The sequence below is a fragment of the Ictalurus furcatus genome, chromosome 5 (genome assembly GCF_023375685.1).
Source record: "Ictalurus furcatus strain D&B chromosome 5, Billie_1.0, whole genome shotgun sequence".
Taxonomy (NCBI): Eukaryota; Metazoa; Chordata; class Actinopteri; order Siluriformes; family Ictaluridae; genus Ictalurus; species Ictalurus furcatus.
The window spans coordinates 21,281,584-21,299,996 of record NC_071259.1 but is presented as its reverse complement, the minus strand read 5'-3'; the positions used below and the strand labels follow the sequence as shown (position 1 = coordinate 21,299,996).

Here is an 18,413-nt window from a genome sequence, read left to right as displayed (position 1 = left end):
TGTACCGTTTCTGAGGTTAATATTTAATTATTATTTCAAACGTTCCCTGACAGTGCATTTAATATTCAATTCAAGAAACAGTTTATTTAGATCCTGTACAAGAAGTTGCCATCGCTGTCGTAAAACTCCCTGCCCTTTTGTTCTACTGCACTGGGTTTTTCCTGCAGTGTGTGGATAAGTTCCTCCAGTCCTTCGTCTGTGAAAACCACTCCATCCCACTCCTCTTCCTCCTCCACTTCTACACCTCTCTCTTTAACACCTGTCAGCTCTTGCCTCACAGCAGGCTGCTCCTGTAATGTCCCCTGAGCCACTGCTGATATCTGAGCTGTCCTTATTGAAGGGGATGGAACGTTAGCAGCAGTTGGAACCAGTCCTGTCACACACTCTGTAGGTGTCAGAGCTCCACTGGTCAGGGCAACGAGTGTGCTCGTGTTCCCAGAGGAAATCAAGGCTGGTACAGTGCTGGTGGGTAAAGGCAGTTGTGATTGGCCTTTTTGTGACTGATTCGTTTTATCGTCCTCGAGGAAAGTCTGTCTGACTGTGGTTAACACTTTGGCATCCTGTTTAAGCCTCCTCTCTGGGGGTGGGGTGAACTTGCTGTGAAGGACTCTGTAGATGACATCAGTACTAACAGAGAAACCCTCCGCTAATCTCTGCACCGTCCATTCCTGTGGTGACTCCTGCTTTAGGTACCTGAAAACAGATCAAGTCAGTTACTTCTAAGGAAATGGTTACTAAAACCTTCCCCAATATCTTTATAAACCAGATGCTGAAACAGCTTTAATATTCCCATCACTGTATAAAAGCACTGCATGTAGATAATTCCAGTGGCACAATTTGGTGTTTTCCCTGCTCTAAGGCCCTGTTTACACTAATGTGTTTTCGTTTTGAAATGAAAACGATCCTCATCCACACGAGGATCATGTTTCAGAAACGATCTACGTCCACACTACATGACCAAAAACACAGGTCACATGACCATTCATGCACACTGGGCATGCGCATACATGTGTAAACAGCAAGTTGGTTGCTAGTCCAAACCGGAGTTCCATGTAGGGCTTACGCCGCTTGAAATGAGATTTGTTTCTGATTGCTCTAATCATAGCTTGCCTCTTGCGCATGTAGGCAGCTGCAGTATTATAAAATACAGAATTTAACTGCACATTGGCTGCTAAGAATGACAACAAAGCCATCAAAGTTTGCAGTGCAGTCTCCGTGTTGTGGTGTATATGATCAAGGTAGCGTAATGGTCATATGGTAGGGGCTTGGCGAATCAGGGAAGGATACGCAATGATCCAGAATAGCTAATCAGGGGGCGAAATGTGGGCGAAGCTAGGCCTTTCTTTTCAAAAGTCTTCGTCTTGGTCTGTTTACACTGAAACACAAGCCCAGAGTTTTCAAACTAAAACGGGGTCTTTGGCGTTTCCAAAAGTCTCCATTTTTGAGGGTCGAAAACGCCGGAGTAGTGTAGATGACAGGCATAACCGTAGCAAAAGTTATGCGTTTTTAGAACGAAAATGTTAGAATCGGGAATGTTGGCGCCTGGCTAGTTCAATCAGTAAAGCATGACACTTGATCTCAGGGTCGTGGGATTGAGCCTGATGTTCGGCTCCAATCCCAGCCACTGGGGTAGCACAGCACTCTCAGTGCTGGTCCCAAGCCAATTAAAATAGGGAGTTGCATCAGGAAGGTCGTCAGGCATAAAATCTCTACCAAATCAAATATGCGGATCGTAAACCGGATTTCTATAATGAGATGTGAAATTAATGAATGCAGACCTGCCCCAGGGTGTTTAACTCATAATGATGAAAGATTTTTCCCCTCTTTGTAACAAACCAGGCTGAAGCTTTCGCAATTTCATTCAACTTCCTAAGTTTGACTATTCAAATCAGTACGTGACGCCTTTTCAGACCTTCAGTGTTTTGAGATCTAGTTCACTCAGTCAGTACGTTTACATGGACAACAATAATCTGATATTAACCTGATTAAGACAATACTCTGATTAAGAAACTACCATGTAAACAGCAATTTTTTTAACTGAGACCTTTTAATTGGACTCGTTCCATGCACATGAATTGAATTGGGCTTTGGCTGAATGCGCGTCATCATGGTCACCTGATCCGTCTTGGTCCAAATCTGTGGAAAATCTGCGTTCATTTTTGAAACAAAAAAAACGCAAACTCTTCAGAATATTACGGAGTTTGCTTGATTTTGCGTTAATTTCTATGATTGCAAAATTGCAAACTCCTGGAGGGTCTGATTAATATAGAGGACTCCTACAGTACCTGATCTGTTGAATGGCATCCCAACTTAATCTTCTTTCCGGGGCTCCGGCGCTGCTCAGCTTCCGCCGGATCTTGTGAAATTTGGCAGACTTCTCTCTTTTCCTCTCCTCTCTGCACAGTAAGCAGATAACAGAAACAAATAATCAGTGATGACTGGAGAGTCGCTAGTTGAGCAATGCATTATATCACAAGTGTTTAGAGTCTGTAATACCCGACTGCCTTCATGCCATGTTCCCTCTGAATGCCAAACATCACAAACAGAAAACTTGCACCACTGTCATTCAAACCAAAAATACTAAATGTTTGGCCTTTTTATGTAATTTATTGACAACATACGTATAGTCAGTCTGCTTTTTGTTTCCCCTCCCAATGCATTTGGGGGAGGGGAGGGGGTGCTTTTTGCGTTCATCTTACGTAATCACAAATTCACATGGAGAACACAACACCACTCACCATATTAAAAAAGAAATTATTTTGGTGCTATTATGTGCAGCAGTGGAGCTCTTCTGTGTCCCACAGAATCCCCTGCCACTCATGGTACACGTGTGTTGTGGAAAATAATGATGTCGTCATCAGATAAAACACATGCACGGGCTACTTTACTTGCTGACGGAGTGCAGACCAGAGTACTAGTTGCGTTTTCATTCCTGGGAATTGTGGCACAGTTTCAGTACTGCGGTGCGCTTCCCGGTCTGCATGACTGCTTTCACATGACCAATTTTTCATGCAAACCGTCCTCTGTTTCAAACTAAACTGCCAGTGTGAAAGCCCCCTTAAGGTTGTGCACCACGATTGGGATCCTGTGGGATGCAAAAAAATAGTCACGATTCGGGCAGATTATTCTTTCTTGCAGGTGAGATTTGGTGATCAGATATGAAGCTTAAGGGACAAAGAAAGGCCATGTTCATTAACATGAGAGTGTATATGGCTCTTGCACCATTCATACATCATCAGTAACTCTGGTCATGGTCACAGTAATTTGTTAGAGTGTTGTACAAACAAAAGTAACTGCAGGAACAGGAGGGATTAGTCAAGAGTGTCTGTGAAAGTGGTCAGCATTACTTCGAGAGCAAGTGGGAATGGGATTCAAAAGACAATCCTGCGCACTCCTCTACTCTGTGTGATCACCTCACATGGCTGTCACTGATAGTCTGTATGAATCTACAGCCTTGGATAAACAGAAATCAGCCCCAGCTTTGCCTCTTCATACTATTGTGTATTTTTCTTACAACCATTGTAGGCACTGTTCATATCACCTTAACGTCCCAGTGAAGCACCTCGAAACGCACAAAATCATTTGGTGTTGCCGAAATTTCAACTAAACCAGGAAGTCGCAGTGTGATGTATCGGGTAGCTCCTCCCCCTTTTGAAATAGCCATTAACGTTTAGCTTTGTTTACCCCACCTAAGCTGTACTTGACAGTTAATACCACGGTGTGACACTTCAGATTCTAGAGAGCATTTGATTGGACGGAAAATCAGACGAGAAGCCAAAGTGCAGAATGATGTCATCAAAACTGTTGCTCTGTATTGGTGGTAGAGAGAGAGCGCTTATAGATCATTGGTTTTCAAAGTGGGAGCCACGGCCACCTTGGGGACCGCCAGGGTGTTCCAGGGGGGCCTCAACAATTTTGGTATGCCCATCCCTCCCACTATTCCTAATGTAATGTAATGTAAAGATGCAAGATGTTATTATTAATAAAAAAGGGGGATGTATTCAGAAGTCTGTATTTTTAATGAGTTTTAAAGACATCTTGCAAAAGGGGGGCTGACGCTGATGACAAAAATGAAACCTTATATTGATCTATGAAAGTTATACCAGCCGCCCTGTACATAATCGTGCTCACATCCCAAATTACAGCCACAGTACTCACTTCACAAGAGCCTCCAGTTTGGATTCTACTTCATCCATGTCAAGGTCATCCTCTGAAAAGTCCTGCTGCTCTGTCCTTCTGTTTCCTGAGAGGGAATGACTGTGAGTAGCAGAAGCCGTCCAGCTCCTGGCACTGCGACTGGCATGGCGACAGATCAATACTGGAAGAGAAGCCAGCCTCACTGCCACCGGGCCGGCCATGCTGAACATTGTGAACATGCTGATTCACCAACAGAGTCTGGCACACAGGATGGTGAGCTGTGTTAACAAGACAGATAGATAGATAAATAAATAAATAAATCTTAACGGCAACGACATGAACGTCTTAGTTATATAGTATTTAGATCATAGTATAAAGACCAACTCCACTTTTATTAGGATTTTATTAAATACTCGAGAAACATATTCATGCTATACTATACAATGTAAACTGTGTATTAATTTAAGAAAGCGACAGAAAAACAGCCAGCTTACCAAAATGCCTTATAATGGCAAAACCCCGTAACAAGTCAAAGAATTGCTCTTTTTTTTAACTCAGTAAATAAAAACACACGTGAATAAACACTTCCATCAGCGCTTCTCCATGTTCGAGGTTATGTAAGTTGCACCGGAACTACGTCCCGTGCGCACAGAACGCCCGCCATATTAGAAGGGGCAAGTTGCAAACCAACAAGGCTAGGAAGCTGAAAGATACGTCCCAATTCGCGCATTTGCTATTCTATACCGTTTTGTAGTAGTGTGTGCACAGTGAAAATTCCAAGTAGAAAAAATGCACTTTAAATACCCGGGTGATGCACTTGATAAACCGATTTTTTTTTTTTGACACTTCATGCACTCAACTGTCGCAGCTTTAATTACGTGACATAGGGGGCGGGGCTATCTGACTCCGATGTTGATCTTATAAAATTCATACATTACAGTGTTGAGTACATATTGCATAAGTGCATAGTGCGTCATTTGGGACACAATTATAATAATATTTGCTATAATTTATTTTTGTTCGGTCGATTTTTGTAAACAAATTAATGAGTATAACAATACATTTTTAACAATAAATATGTTATAAATTTTGGAATTCACTGTCTATACTGCCAGCAGCAGTGGGACGAGTTGTAGGCTAAATGTACATTTACAAAAATGATGCATTTATGTGCCAGGCTTGAGCAAGCGTTTTACTTCTATCGACAAATAATAATAATAATAATAATAATAATAATAATAATAATAATAATCACCATCGTCATTATCATAAATCATTTTAGAGGTTACATGGTAGTATTTTTATTTACATAACAGATATCAGCAATAGCAAGATTGTAAATAAGAATTACATTTAAAAAATCAGCTTCATAAAAGATTATGTGAAAAAACAACGACATATTCACCATAAATTGGTCAAGAAGACAACCGCAGCTACTATAAATTACAGTTATAAACTAATCCTTGTACTAAATCACAAATCCATCAAGTCAACGACATTATACTGAAAAGTTGTCCCTTCTAAAATGGCGGCGCAGTTGACGTGTTTGGCTCAGTCCCAGTGACGCGTGCCCGTTTGTTGCGTTTCCGCTCCATTTCACAAGCAGTCTCATCTTCTTTCTGAGTATTTTCCCCACCCGTCTTTATCAGAGCTCCGATTGGCTAACAGTATCAGACCTTCTGCGCTAGGATTGGCTCGCAGCATCTATCCAATAGGAGGACAGCCAATCTCGGCTCAGAAGGCGGGATTTGTTTGAATGCGGGTGGAAAACATTAACGTTTCTTCTTGGCGTTGTTCATTTGCGCCATTTTGTCAGCAAAGCTGTGGTGATTGGATTTTTGAGCTCTGTACTGGAGCCAATCAGAAGGGAACCGGACAGCTGAGAAACGGTAAAGAGTGCGCGGCTCGAGAGGAATGGTGCCTCACTACACCGATTGGTTTGTCATTGACCAACCAAATGACTAACTCGGCAGAAATACAGAAATCAGCTCGGTTCCGTGAGGAATAAGAAGCGACACGGTGGGGATGTAAACGGGGATAAAATGGAGGACGCTGTGTTTGAGCTCGCGCTGGCGTTAGAGCTCGCGACACAACAAAAGAGCCCATTTAGCTGGTTAGCTCCTTTATCTAGTATAGTTTCTGTACCTAGTTAGCAAACAGAGACGCTAACCAGTTAGTAATTTAACAGTCCCTGTAAAAATAAATAAATAAAAAACAGTAACTTCCCTCGGGATTAATAAAGTATCTATTCAAAATTAATCCTTGAATTTAAGAATCAAGCAGTTAGGTTTGTTGTGTCGTTTATACCTAGCATACTAGCTATTGTGTTATATATATATATATGTGTGTGTGTGTGTATGTATGTATGTATGTATATATATATATATATATATATATATATATATATATATATATATATATATATATGTGTGTGTGTGTGTGTATATATAAAACAGCAGCAAAATAAAGTTCTTACTATGTATTCTTACTACTTAATCCCTTGGATTTAAATGTTATAAACTATAATTCACATAGTCAGAGATGCAGATGTAGCTACAATGAGATCAGATCCCTTGGACAGTTTGAGCCGCATTGTGGGCTGAATAACTTGTCATACTAAAAAGTCTGGCCTGTTTCCATACCTGTGTAATGCATAAATAAAATGCTCCTTCTGTTCCAGATCTGTGAAACTGCTGGAGAAAATGGAGCAGTACACCTCCACGAGCAGTGGGGAGCAGATAGTCGTACAGACAGCGAATGGACAGATCCAGCAGCAGGTAAGCAAAAGAGGGGAAAAGTCCACCTTTGGTCTTAATGTAACTGTATAAAGCGAGTAGAATGACAAACGTGTACAACCGTCACGTACAAACACAAATGGCGGGGATGCATCACTTGCGTTTCCGCTCAATTTTCAATGCAAAATCAATATCAGAGTTCAAAGTCTCTGAGAAACGTCACAGACTCTGATTTTGTTAATGTCCTGTATTCGCTCGGCTGTTTTGTCTTAAGCCGGGTTTACGCTGTATGATTTCAGCCATGATTTGGTCGTCTGAGACAAATTTTGAGAATCCTGAAAGATTATAATCCTAGGCCAAACTGTAGTCTTTGTTCGCTAGTTCGACACATTCCCCGACAGCCGATTAACATCCGTTGTGATAAAAATTTTTTTCCTCCGATTAAATTCTGGCAGTGTCAGAAGATTTGAGGCACATTCCTGTGGCTTCTCCTACTCCGTACAAGTCTTCTTGTGTGTGTCTTGACCATCGTACAGTCCGACATTAATGACAACCGAGATAATACAGTGTGACATGGTTTAAGCCGGGTGCACACGGTGCGATTTTTAATAGTCCTTTGCGACTGTTTCTTGTCAGACTGTATGAACATGATCCCCGCTGTAAGCCATGTCATACAATAGGATCTCATTTGTCATTAATGTCAGACTGTACGACGGTCAAGAAGACTCGTACGGAGTAGGAGAAGCCACAACAACTTAATCGGCTGTTGGGGAACATGTCAAACTGGCGATCAAAGACTACAGAGTTTGGCCTAGGATTATAGGAATCTTCTAGGATTCTCAAAATTTCTCAGACGACCAAATCGTGGCCAAAATCGTACAGTGTGAACCCAGCTTTATAAAGAAATCGGTGTTACAAGCTTTTACAGCAACAAAGAAGGAAAAAATTACAATGGACTGGATCAGGACGTAAATGGGTTAAATCCATTTCAATACAGACTCAGCAATTCGGGTTCGTACAGACCTGCCAACCTTCCTAGTACGAGTTATTACTCAAAAATAAGCAAAATAAGAAATTCTGCTTGATTTTTGCACTTAAAAGGTGTGCCGACGTAGTGGCCTCGCGTACTGTCAAGGTAAACTGAATATTTTGAGTTCATTAATGAGAAATAAAATCTAGCAATGTGTGTTTGACTTAGCGAACGTTAGACATAAGTAACATCAGTTTCAACTCTTAACACTTTACAAATAATAGTAATGCTAACTAGAAAGTGATTCTGAGGGACATTATACAAGCAATTTATAAGAGGACTATACTGTTTTTTTGTGTCATTTTCACCTTCCTCATCAGGGAAGCTATGCATTATTCCTCTTTTGGGTTGGCAGGTTTGTTGGTATCAGCCCCGGTGCATCCCTAGATTGTGGTCTTGGGTGTGTTTTTTTTTTTTCCCAATATGTGCAACATACACTCGCTGAGCACTTTATTAGGAACACCTGTACACCTAATCATCTGTGCAATTATCTAATCAGCCACTCATGTGGCAGCAGTGTACTGCATAAAATCATGCAGATATGGGGAGCAGCTTCGGGTAATGTTCACAGCAACCATCAGAATGGGGGGGATTCTCAGTCCCTGTGTCCGAAATCGCATACCGTGACAGTACGTACTGAATTTGATGCAGTATGTACTGCACGGCCATTGAAACAGTACGTACTAATCAGTATGTGTGTGTAGTATGACTACAGTCCCAGACATACTACATCCGCCATCTTAGCATTGTCCTGTGACTTTCGACTTCTTCATAAACACAAACATTTTTAACAAGTTAATAATTTATTCGGGTATTGTTAAAAAAGTCCTGTTTAACCAAGGTTTAATATTTAAAAAGAGCCAACGCTGTCTTCTGCAAGTTATTAATTTTTTTTTTCTGAGCTCTTCCGCACCAGTCCATAGTGTCCATCAGTTACATACGACAAAATCTTGCCGGAAACAGCACGCCATCCGGGTATTTCTCACTTATTGAGAATTCGGACACACTACCTCTCTGGCGTACTGCTTTTCACCTACTGTGTAGTAGGTAAGTATGCGGTTTCGGACGCTGGTAGTGATTTTGACGGTGGCATGATTGTTGGTGACATTTCTACAACTGCTAATCTCCTGGGATTTTCATGCACAACAGTCTTTAGAGTTTACTCATCTTTTGATGAGAGAGGACAACAAAGAATGGCCAGGCTGGTTCAAATTGATAGAAAGGCTGCAGTAACTCGGATAACCACTCCGTACAAGTGTGGTGAGCAGAAAATACGTAACCTGGAGGCGGATGAGCTACAACAACAGAAGACCACGTCGGGATCCACTTCTGTCAGACAAGAACAGAAAGCTGCGGCTGCAGTGGGCACAGGCTCACCAAAACTGCACAGTTGAAGACTGGAAAAATGTAGCCTGGTCTGGTGAATCTCCATTTCTGCTGAAGCACACAGATGATAGGGTCAGAATTTGGCTCTAACAGCATGAATCTATGGACCTAACCTGCCTGATGTTAACCGTCCAGGCTGGTGGAGGTGGTGTAATGTGTGAGGAATGTTTTCTTGGCACACTGGGCCGATGATTGTACCAAACAATCATTGTATTAATGCCACAGCCTATTTGAGTACTGTTGTTGACTTCCATTCGTGGCCACAGTTTATCCGTCATCTTCTTTTTCCAGCACGATAATGCTTCATGTCACAAAGCGAAAGTCGTCTCAAACTGGTTTCATGAACATGACGATGAGCTCAGTGTTCTTCAGTGGCCTTCCCAGTCACCGGATCTGTCCAATAGAACACCTTTGGGATGTGGCAGAACAGGAGATTCACAGCATGAAATTGAAACACTGGCGGGAATTGTGTGATGCAGTTATGTCAACGTGGACCAGAATCTCAAAGGAACGTTTCCGACATCTTGTTGAATCCATGCCACAGAGACTTGAGGCTTTTAAAAAAAAAAAAAAAAAAAAAATTAAGAGCAAAAGGAGGTCCTACCCAGTGTATCAGTATCGTGTTCCTAATAAAGTGCTTGATGAGTGTACATAACTAATTTGTAGGCTTTATGCATCCAAGACAATAATCCAGTAGCGTACCCCGTCACCAGGCCAACACTAGTTTGTATACCCCAAGAACCAGGTGTAAAGGTGAATCAGGAGTGATCTGGTTACATGGGCTTATTCACAGGGCACAGTCACAGCTGTACAGCTGCAGACCGAAGCGCCTGTCGTTACAGCAGCTGGTCAGCAAGTGCAGACGCTCCAGGTAGTTGTGAAAACTCCTAAGCTCGTAACTGTCACCTGTTGCATGCAGCTTGTGTCCATGTCGCTGTGAGCTGACCGGCATGCCTCAGTACTGTGCATAATGGACCAAGCTCCAGTTTCCAACGCCATGTGTTTCTAATGCTGATACTGCAAAACCTTTTTACTTTTTTTGTTACTCTGCAGCACTGTTGGTTGATCGAATTATCTTTAATAGCAGCTGAGCATAGATTAAGTGCATTAACATAAATCTAATGTGTTATTGTTTTTATAAGAACAGCTCATAGACAGGGACTTGTAATGGTTGGTGCTCAACATCCTAAACAGATTTAAAAACATGTTATTGAGCAAAGTAAAATGTATAGTTGTTGTTATGGTAACTTTTTCTGTACGCAGATGTTTAACATTTCTGGAAGGAGTCTCCAGTGTCAGTGCTTTGTAACAGCCACTACTCGAGAGTCTTGAGGGCTTTGAGGTGTAACATGATGGTTTGTTTTGAATCTTATTAAGTCAAGAGAGGGGAAGAAAGAAAGTTATGTTATGGAAAGAATGACAGTTCATAGTTGATCACATGGTTTCCACAAGAGTAAAGTTGTTTTCTTTTGCAGATGTTCCACAACATTAAACTTTACTATAGACTGATGAAAAGAATGTTGAGCTGCAGGGTGGTAATGCATCACACCACTTATCGTTGATTATGTTCCTGTAATTGCATACCTTGTCGTGTTATGTTACTTAATTAAAGAACAGTGCTTTCTGGAAACTCAGCCTTGATCTGTTATGAGGCAAGACGTATTTTTTTTTGCCTTTTGTAAACATTTTTCCTTTTGCACATCATGTGGCTTACCTGAGGTGTATTTTAAACTCGGGTGTATATCCAACGAACGGACAAAAGGGACGAGCATAGAAAGCTTTCTCTCATCACTGTTGAGCATTTTTTATGTTTGCAGGACGTTGCATGATTCTTCATCTGCTAAATCAGCTATTATAACGATTCCATGTTTGGTCTGAATGCTGTGTATGAGTAGAATGTTGTACCTATAACTTTATAGTAAAGCTGTGTTGAATGCACCCCCTAATGCATCATCTTCAGCATGTTCGAATATTGACCATGTTTGTCCCAAACATGTGAACAGTGCAGTTCTTCATTCAGTGTTCATTACCTACTCATGCCTCTTTTTGCTTTTGCCTTCAACTGGTGCATCACCGTCACATTTACTTCTGTGGTATGATAGATTAATGCTTCCCAGCATGGGTCCTGGAGTCCTTTACATTTTAGTTTGTTTCCTGGTTAAATACACCATCCGAATTTGCTTCTTAGCTGATTAATTGGATCAGGACAAAACAGTAAAATTTGGAGGACACTCCAGGCCCGGGGTTGTGAACCTCTGTGATGCATCATCGCCAACAAAAATGCACAGCCTAGGTATTTCTTTGTCTGATGCATGCGAAGGTCTGTTCTCATTTACTAATGACTTTATTTGCAGGATAGCGCCAAACTAACTGTGTGTCTTGTGCCTGTGTGTAGGTCCAAGGCCAACCGCTTATGGTGCAGGTGAGTGGAGGTCAGCTGATCACCTCCTCAGGGCAGCCCATCATGGTACAGGCCATGTCTGGAGGCCAGGGCCAGACCATTATGCAGGTGCCTGTCTCTGGAGCTCAGGGCTTGCAGCAGGTAAGAACACACAAGAACTATCGGAACTAGAATAATCTACCAAGGATATCTCTTGTACTACAGTGTACAAAGAGCTACAATTTTCACAACATGATCATTACTGTATCTCCTGCTTCGCTGTCCTTGGTGCTCAGATCCAGTTGGTGCAGCCGGGGCAAATCCAGCTGCAAGGAGGGCAGACGCTGCAGCTACAGGGGCAGCAGGGGCAGGCTCAGCAGATCATCATCCAGCAGCCCCAGACCGCTATTACTGCAGGACAGAACCAGGTCAGACATTCAGTCTTCCTTCTTACAACTTCATGACCTAATGCTTTGTTAGAAAGTAAATGGTAATAGCCAAATGTATTAAAATGTTTTAATGTGTGTGACAGGGCCAGCAGATTACAGTCCAGGGCCAGCAGGTTGCTCAGACTGCTGAAGGCCAGACCATCGTGTACCAGCCTGTGAATGCAGATGGCACTGTGCTACAACAGGGTATGTTTTCTTTCTCTCGCTCTCTTTCTCTCTGTCGCGCTCTCTCTCTCCTCTTTCTCTCTCTCTGTCTCGTTGTCCTCTCTCGCCCTCCTCTCTCGCTCTCTCTCTCCTCTCTCTCGCACACTCTCTCTCCTCTCTCTTGCTCCCCTAATTGTTGGAGCTACTTGAATTTCATTTAATGACTGTTAAACAATCTTTGTAAATCCGTTACAAATTAAGTGAGCACTTGAATGTTAATGAGCCCTTGGCAGTTTGCTCTTCAAATTGTTTTACTTAGTCTGCTTCTAAAAAGTCCCATCTGGCCTGGTATATGAAATTAGACAATCTGTCGGGTCAAGCAACAAATTGAACGAAGTTGATATATATATTTTTTTTTTTTCCTGATCTGCTTCTTGTAGTCTCCATTCCTTTATTATATTAGCACGGTGTAAGTTCTCAGCTGCTTTCGGAGAATTAAAGGATTGTTGCACTCTAGCAAGAGTTCTTGGGTGGTAAAGCTTTGCTGCTCAGTTTAGATTGGATTTGTTTTGAAGAATGATCATAGTTTACTAATCTAGGTGGGAGGTAAAATATAAAAAAGCGTACTAAGAAACATCATCTTTTGTGACTAGTACAATACTGTATGTACCTGAGAGTTAAGAAACTTATTAAAATACTAAAGGCTGTTATTCCTTTATTGAGTTTGGTTGCATGCTATTCTGTCTATCTATAACAAAGTAATACAATTTTAATAAGAGATTAATACTTGGACTTCTAACATTTTGATGTTTGCATGTAATTCTTCAGGCATGATCACAATCCCTGCAGGCACACTGTCTGGCACACAGATCGTTCAGGCAGCAGGGGGCGCCAACACTTCTACCACCAACAGTGGGCAAGGCACAGTCACAGTCACACTGCCAGTGTCCGGCAATATGGTTAGTGCTGGAGGGATGGTCATGGTAAGTGCTGAAATTCATTACAATACTATACAATACATCTTTATTACTCCCTGCACTGTGTTCATTTTATTCTATAATATATAATGTCAAAATTCACAGTTTCTCTTAAAGCTGCTGTCTGTGTATGTAAAGTTAGTGCTAAGTTCAATCATTTAAAAGGCTTTGACCTCTAAACTTTTGGGAAATTTGTGGTAGGTCAGAATAATTCGGTTGTGGATAATTTGGATATCACAGGATCCTCACTCTGTTTTAATCTTATGTCTAATATCTAAATTAGAAATGATCGGGAAAGTGAGCTGAGCCTCTCCTAACAAATTAGTCATACAGCTGATCCGTGGTTGTCGTTGCCACCACAAGGTGGTGCTTCTTCACCTGTCCTTGCCAAAATTCCAGGAAAATCGTATTTCCTGGTATCGGATTGATTACGTTAACATGTTTTTGGCCCATTTGGGCTTGTGTGTCAGATGGTGCCTGGTGGAGGAGGCACGGTACCCACCATCCAACGAATCCCTCTGCCTGGTGCTGAGATGCTGGAGGAGGAGCCACTCTATGTCAATGCCAAACAGTACCACCGCATCCTGAAAAGAAGACAAGCCCGTGCTAAACTGGAAGCTGAGGGCAAGATTCCTAAAGAGAGGAGGGTAAGTGACAGATGTCAGGCAATGACATGGCATAACATGGCTAATTTTTGTAGTATATAGAGTGCAAAAGGTTTGCTAATATAGTTTCTGTACTAGCTGTGATAAATGTAAAAAGTTCTCTAATGCTCAAATTCTCAGCTGTAAATGAAAAACTCAAGTCTATTTGACCTAATTCTTCCTCTTATTACTGCAGAAATACCTACACGAGTCACGGCACAGGCACGCAATGCAGAGAAAGCGGGGAGATGGTGGCCGCTTCTTTTCACCGAAGGAGAAAGAAGAAATGGCTCTAGCCATGCAGGTGAGACCACAGGAACAGGCCAGAGTCAAACAGGAAGACTTCCACAGAGCCACCGAAATCACAAGCTCACACTGGCAAACCGTGCCTCTTGCTTAGCTGCTGTTCTCTGCTCTCATTGACTGCTGAGCACTCCTCTTCCCTTGCTTATGCATGCATTGGCAACACTGTGTCCGCATCCATCCTTCTTGCTTAGCTGAAGCATTGCTTTCTCAAACTGTTTTTCACAGGTGCTTTTGTGGTGTTTTTTTATTTTTATTTAATTTTTTTCTGAAATGCTGCTTCATCAGCATTTTAACACCGGACAATTTCACTGAAAGCCAAAGTTGCTGAGCTAAAGTCGGCAGAGCTTTCACCATACCAGTGAAATAGGATACTAGTCAGCTCTGTAGCACCCAAAAGCACATAGTCCACTGTTAGAATACATCATTCTTTATATCTTTGCTTTTAAATATAGTGTACAGTTACAGAGTTATGATATTGTTCAAATGTTCATGGGGGGGGCTCTGCAAGTACAAACAATTTGCATTGGTGTTAAACAAAAATTAAATAACCATTATGTTATTTGAATGTAAAAATTAATTTTGCTTAAAGAATGCTTACTGAGGTGTTTTGTATTAAAGCATCTGGGCTCATGTTACCCTTTTATATAAAAGAAACCATTCCGTTTAGGAGCACAATGAGAGACTGTGTTAGCACAGAGAATGTCACGATGCAGTGTCTGTAAAAGAAGTTACTTTCCTCCTGTCTGTCTGATTTATCATTTATCCATCACATACTGCATTCCTGTTTAATTTTTGTGTTCATTCTCTGCCTGTATTATTATTTTTTGTTCTTGTAATCCTTGCACCCTGCTTCTTTGTTGCCATGTGTTGTGATTTTATCCGTTTTTTGAATAAATTACTCAGAACAGTAAAATGTTCACCAGCTTGCTCCCAAAACTTTATTGGCTTCACATAAAATGTTCATTTTGCTTTTGTGTTGTTGCGTGCCATTCTCTCGTCTAATCATTCATTCATTTTATCAACCACTGGCTATACAAATGTTCAGTCTTAGGTTAAAATCTTTATATAAAGATAAAAATGTATCTTCTTTCTGTGAAGATTTCTACAAATTGGCCAGTGAGGAAATATAGCATAAAACATTTGGTTAATTATTAGCCTGTGTAATTAGCCTATGGTGTGCTTACCTCAACTCATTTCATACACAGCTGTGTGTTCGCATATATTGGTTCATGTTAACTAGTAAAGAAACCGATGCTGAGTCGAGTGTTTTTGTATGAATTATGTGCGTGTAATATTTTAACCAACTGCTTACACAACCCTCCTTCCTTGTTTGTAGGAGCAGCAGGAGCAGAATCAGGCAACAGAAGAGACCGTGGCCCAGATAATACGGGTATCATAGCAACAAATGGCATCTTTAAAAAAAAAAAAAAAAAAAAAAAAAAAAGTGTTCATCACTTCTAAATGCAACTGTAGATTAACAGGGCGATACAGTGTGTATCTCTCCTCTCTCATTTTGCCATTAACACTAGTGACGAGCATAAAAAGCGTTGTTTTTTTTTAAAGGTTAGTGAATATACTTTGCTGTTCTTAGGACACAAGCTTACATAATGTGACTTCTTCCTGATATTAAACCTTTGAACAAAATGTACAGTGACCCTTTATACATATAAGTGTTATTTTACAGTAGTTTAGTTTTATAATTTCATCTGGTGTTTATGCATCATTTTAAATGTAAGGATGGTGAATCTGTAATGTATGTAGTGCGATTTGTAATGTTTTTTATTTTATATATTTAAGCTTTAGTGCAAGACCATATTTATCTTGTATTAGCTGAAATTTGCTGTGAGTATAGGTGGGCCAAACAAATCTTTTTGCAAATTAGTCTATTAATCAGGGGATTTCTGATTCTGAGGCTCTCAGCCTTGTACATTATTGCTTGTAATGTGAAGACTTTGTAACTTTCATATTTTGATATCACCAGGATTTGTAATCTGAGAGAGGTCTTTTGTAGTGGCTTTGTTAGCCAGTATGCCTGCTTGATATGTCTTCCCTTTTCACTTAAAAAAAAAAAAAAAAAAAAAAAGAAAGAAAAAAAGACCTTGTTGTCATGGCAGGCAAATGTATATATTCTTTTGATGAACAATGCTAAACACTAATCTCTTTTCAGATGATGAAATTTTGATTAAATTATGCAGTGGCACTTGTGCACATGTTGTGTAATAGATTTTTCTTTCTACTCTCAGCACTGTTGGAGGCTGTAACTGATCTTAATTAAATCAATTTGAGTTCTGTCCTTTAATCTGCTTAGCTCCATGGACCGAAAGCAGAGATTTTAGCTCACTAATGTATGCACCGTGTTCTTCACGTTGCTGGTCAACCACTAGCTTTTTACTAACTTGAGGTTAAGAATGTGTTGTTTTTAATGTCTTAAGTTTGAGCTTCTCCTCTGTGTTAAACTTTGTTAAACATGAGAAAGACCTGTTTATTATTGGAGTGCTTTTGTATGTCAATATTTCATCTTAGACATTCAAACTGTTGCAATGTTCAGTTACTGCCAAATAAAAAATAGTGTAGTCTAGGTAGACTTTTCCAGTAAATAGCATTATGTGAGAGATTTAAAATCCATGCTGAATGTGCGTGTGCGTGTGTGAGAGAGAGAGCATGAATTCTGCATTTACATTTCAATTGCAAGACTAAGCTCTGACTGGCTAATTCACACAAAAAAAAGGTTTTGAGTGATTACATTTTTATACTTAATGTAACCAGGCAGTACATAAACAGGACAGAAATTCCTGAATGCTTGTTCTAGGTGTATTTGAAAGTGTGCTCTGTTTGTGTGTCTTTCTAACAACTGAGTAATGTTAACTAGAGATGGCATTGGTATGATATGCATGATCTGTATCGGGCCAATACTAGCAACAAAAGATGTCCGTGAAAAAAAAAAGAACAATTTCAATCTGATCTTGTCACAAATGTTTGTGTTTTTTTTTTAATTGTTTGGGGTACTTACAAGGTCTTAATTAGGGTGAAAACCCTCAAATCCCCCTGTAATGATGTGTATCCTGTCTGTCATCATGAAAGCTAAAATTTTGGCCGCATGTTTTAGCAAGCATCAATATTGAATGTTTTTTGAGTTATACAGGTGTGAAATAGCCATGTGCCATTCTATTATTTGTTACTAAACCACTGTCAATTTACAGTTTTATTTTAAATCAGGTTTATTCTAATGCACTTATTCTAATATGTTATAGTTTCTATAGAAGTCACTTATATGGGGATGTGTATGGTGGACATGTGCCGTAAATGAATACAAAAAAAAAGTGTGTAGTCATGGATATTAGTTTTATAAAAGTTAGTTCCAGTCCACTAATTTGATTGGATGCGCGTGCTTATATTTATTATAATAACCACACTGATACATTTCAGTTCTAGCTGAAAATAAATTCCAAATCTAGCTGCTGAAACCCTTACTACAGTATAGGACATGGCAAACGATACATTTTTCATGACTATAACTTCTGACTTAGAATATGAAATCTCATCAGATGAAGATGAAAAGGAGGAAGGGAAGAAGCCAATTTCACTAGATGTACTTTTAATGGAAATATACAAATCATTGTGAGCTAGCTAGACAAAGGTCTACCAGTGAGGTGGCTTCTTTGAGGTCAATTTCCATCCGTGGAGCAAAAATAAACAAATTATTCGTGTACGGTGTGTCTGAAATGTCAATTACTTTATATTAAGTTCTTATTTCTAACACTTGTATAATAGCAGCATCACAATCACAATAGTGTGGTTATACTGCATATCATCACAGAAGTGATTACCTGTGGGACTCGACCTGCGTTCTTGTGCGTATGGCAGAATCGCGGCCATGCTGATAATCGGTATAACCACACTTTTGCTTGTGCGCCCTGATTAAAGAAACAAAACAAAACAATAGAAACGGTTACAGAAATTCTAATGGTTTCCACTACAAATGCCATTACAAACCAACTGTTAACCATTAAAACCATTACCATTATTGGTCCTTAATGGTATCCACTAGACATAACATGCCACCAGGTTGCAGGTTACAAATTCTATGAGGGTTTCTAGTCTTTCTCTCAGCAGGGCAGTGTTGATTAAATATATGTTTTCTGTGAGGAAACGTTCAGAATTTTGTTACAAAATAAAATTCTTTCTTTTCCCACCAAAAAAAGTCTTCAAGGAGTGCTTTACAGTT

General features: G+C 40.3%; 2 protein-coding genes across 9 annotated transcripts; one reads left to right on the top strand and one right to left on the bottom strand.

Annotated features, from left to right (window-relative positions):
- Nucleotides 1–64: 64 nt before the first annotated feature.
- Nucleotides 65–5,852, bottom strand: ngrn (neugrin, neurite outgrowth associated). 3 transcript variants are annotated; one of them, XM_053625183.1, is made up of 4 exons: nucleotides 5,543–5,852; nucleotides 4,159–4,415; nucleotides 2,286–2,396; nucleotides 65–693 (listed from the first exon to the last, which is right to left on the bottom strand). In XM_053625183.1, the coding sequence occupies exons 2-4, from the start codon at nucleotides 4,374–4,376 to the stop codon at nucleotides 87–89; spliced, it is 936 nt and encodes a 311-aa protein (XP_053481158.1). In that variant the 5' UTR covers nucleotides 4,377–4,415; nucleotides 5,543–5,852; the 3' UTR covers nucleotides 65–86. The 3 variants fall into 3 exon arrangements, with proteins under 3 accessions (XP_053481158.1, XP_053481157.1, XP_053481159.1); XM_053625182.1 differs by lacking the exon at nucleotides 5,543–5,852 and adding an exon at nucleotides 4,632–4,966; XM_053625184.1 differs by lacking the exon at nucleotides 5,543–5,852 and adding an exon at nucleotides 4,632–4,966 and having other exon boundaries at nucleotides 4,159–4,395.
- A 36-nt stretch (nucleotides 5,853–5,888) lies between these two features.
- Nucleotides 5,889–17,895, top strand: nfyal (nuclear transcription factor Y, alpha, like). 6 transcript variants are annotated; one of them, XM_053625178.1, is made up of 10 exons: nucleotides 5,889–6,026; nucleotides 6,818–6,914; nucleotides 10,082–10,159; nucleotides 11,684–11,830; nucleotides 11,965–12,096; nucleotides 12,201–12,303; nucleotides 13,090–13,244; nucleotides 13,709–13,885; nucleotides 14,079–14,186; nucleotides 15,525–17,895. In XM_053625178.1, the coding sequence occupies exons 2-10, from the start codon at nucleotides 6,840–6,842 to the stop codon at nucleotides 15,585–15,587; spliced, it is 1,038 nt and encodes a 345-aa protein (XP_053481153.1). In that variant the 5' UTR covers nucleotides 5,889–6,026; nucleotides 6,818–6,839; the 3' UTR covers nucleotides 15,588–17,895. The 6 variants fall into 6 exon arrangements, with proteins under 6 accessions (XP_053481153.1, XP_053481150.1, XP_053481155.1 ...); XM_053625175.1 differs by having other exon boundaries at nucleotides 10,082–10,162; XM_053625176.1 differs by lacking the exon at nucleotides 5,889–6,026 and adding an exon at nucleotides 6,053–6,156 and having other exon boundaries at nucleotides 10,082–10,162.
- The last annotated feature ends 518 nt before the right edge of the window (nucleotides 17,896–18,413 follow it).

What these genes read in the sequence shown, in the direction of transcription:
- ngrn (XM_053625183.1), bottom strand. Translation starts at nt 4,376, where the DNA reads ATGTTCACAATGTTCAGCATGGCCGGCCCGGTGGCAGTGAGGCTGGCT. An exon ending in AAACTGGAGGCTCTTGTGAA is followed by an intron (nt 2,397 to 4,158) that starts GTGAGTACTGTG and finishes CTTACTGTGCAG; the next exon opens with AGAGGAGAGGAAAAGAGAGA. An exon ending in GATGCCATTCAACAGATCAG is followed by an intron (nt 694 to 2,285) that starts GTACTGTAGGAG and finishes ATCTGTTTTCAG; the next exon opens with GTACCTAAAGCAGGAGTCAC.
- nfyal (XM_053625175.1), top strand. Translation starts at nt 6,840, where the DNA reads ATGGAGCAGTACACCTCCACGAGCAGTGGGGAGCAGATAGTCGTACAG. An exon ending in TGGCACTGTGCTACAACAGG is followed by an intron (nt 12,304 to 13,089) that starts GTATGTTTTCTT and finishes GTAATTCTTCAG; the next exon opens with GCATGATCACAATCCCTGCA. An exon ending in GTGCTGGAGGGATGGTCATG is followed by an intron (nt 13,245 to 13,708) that starts GTAAGTGCTGAA and finishes CTTGTGTGTCAG; the next exon opens with ATGGTGCCTGGTGGAGGAGG.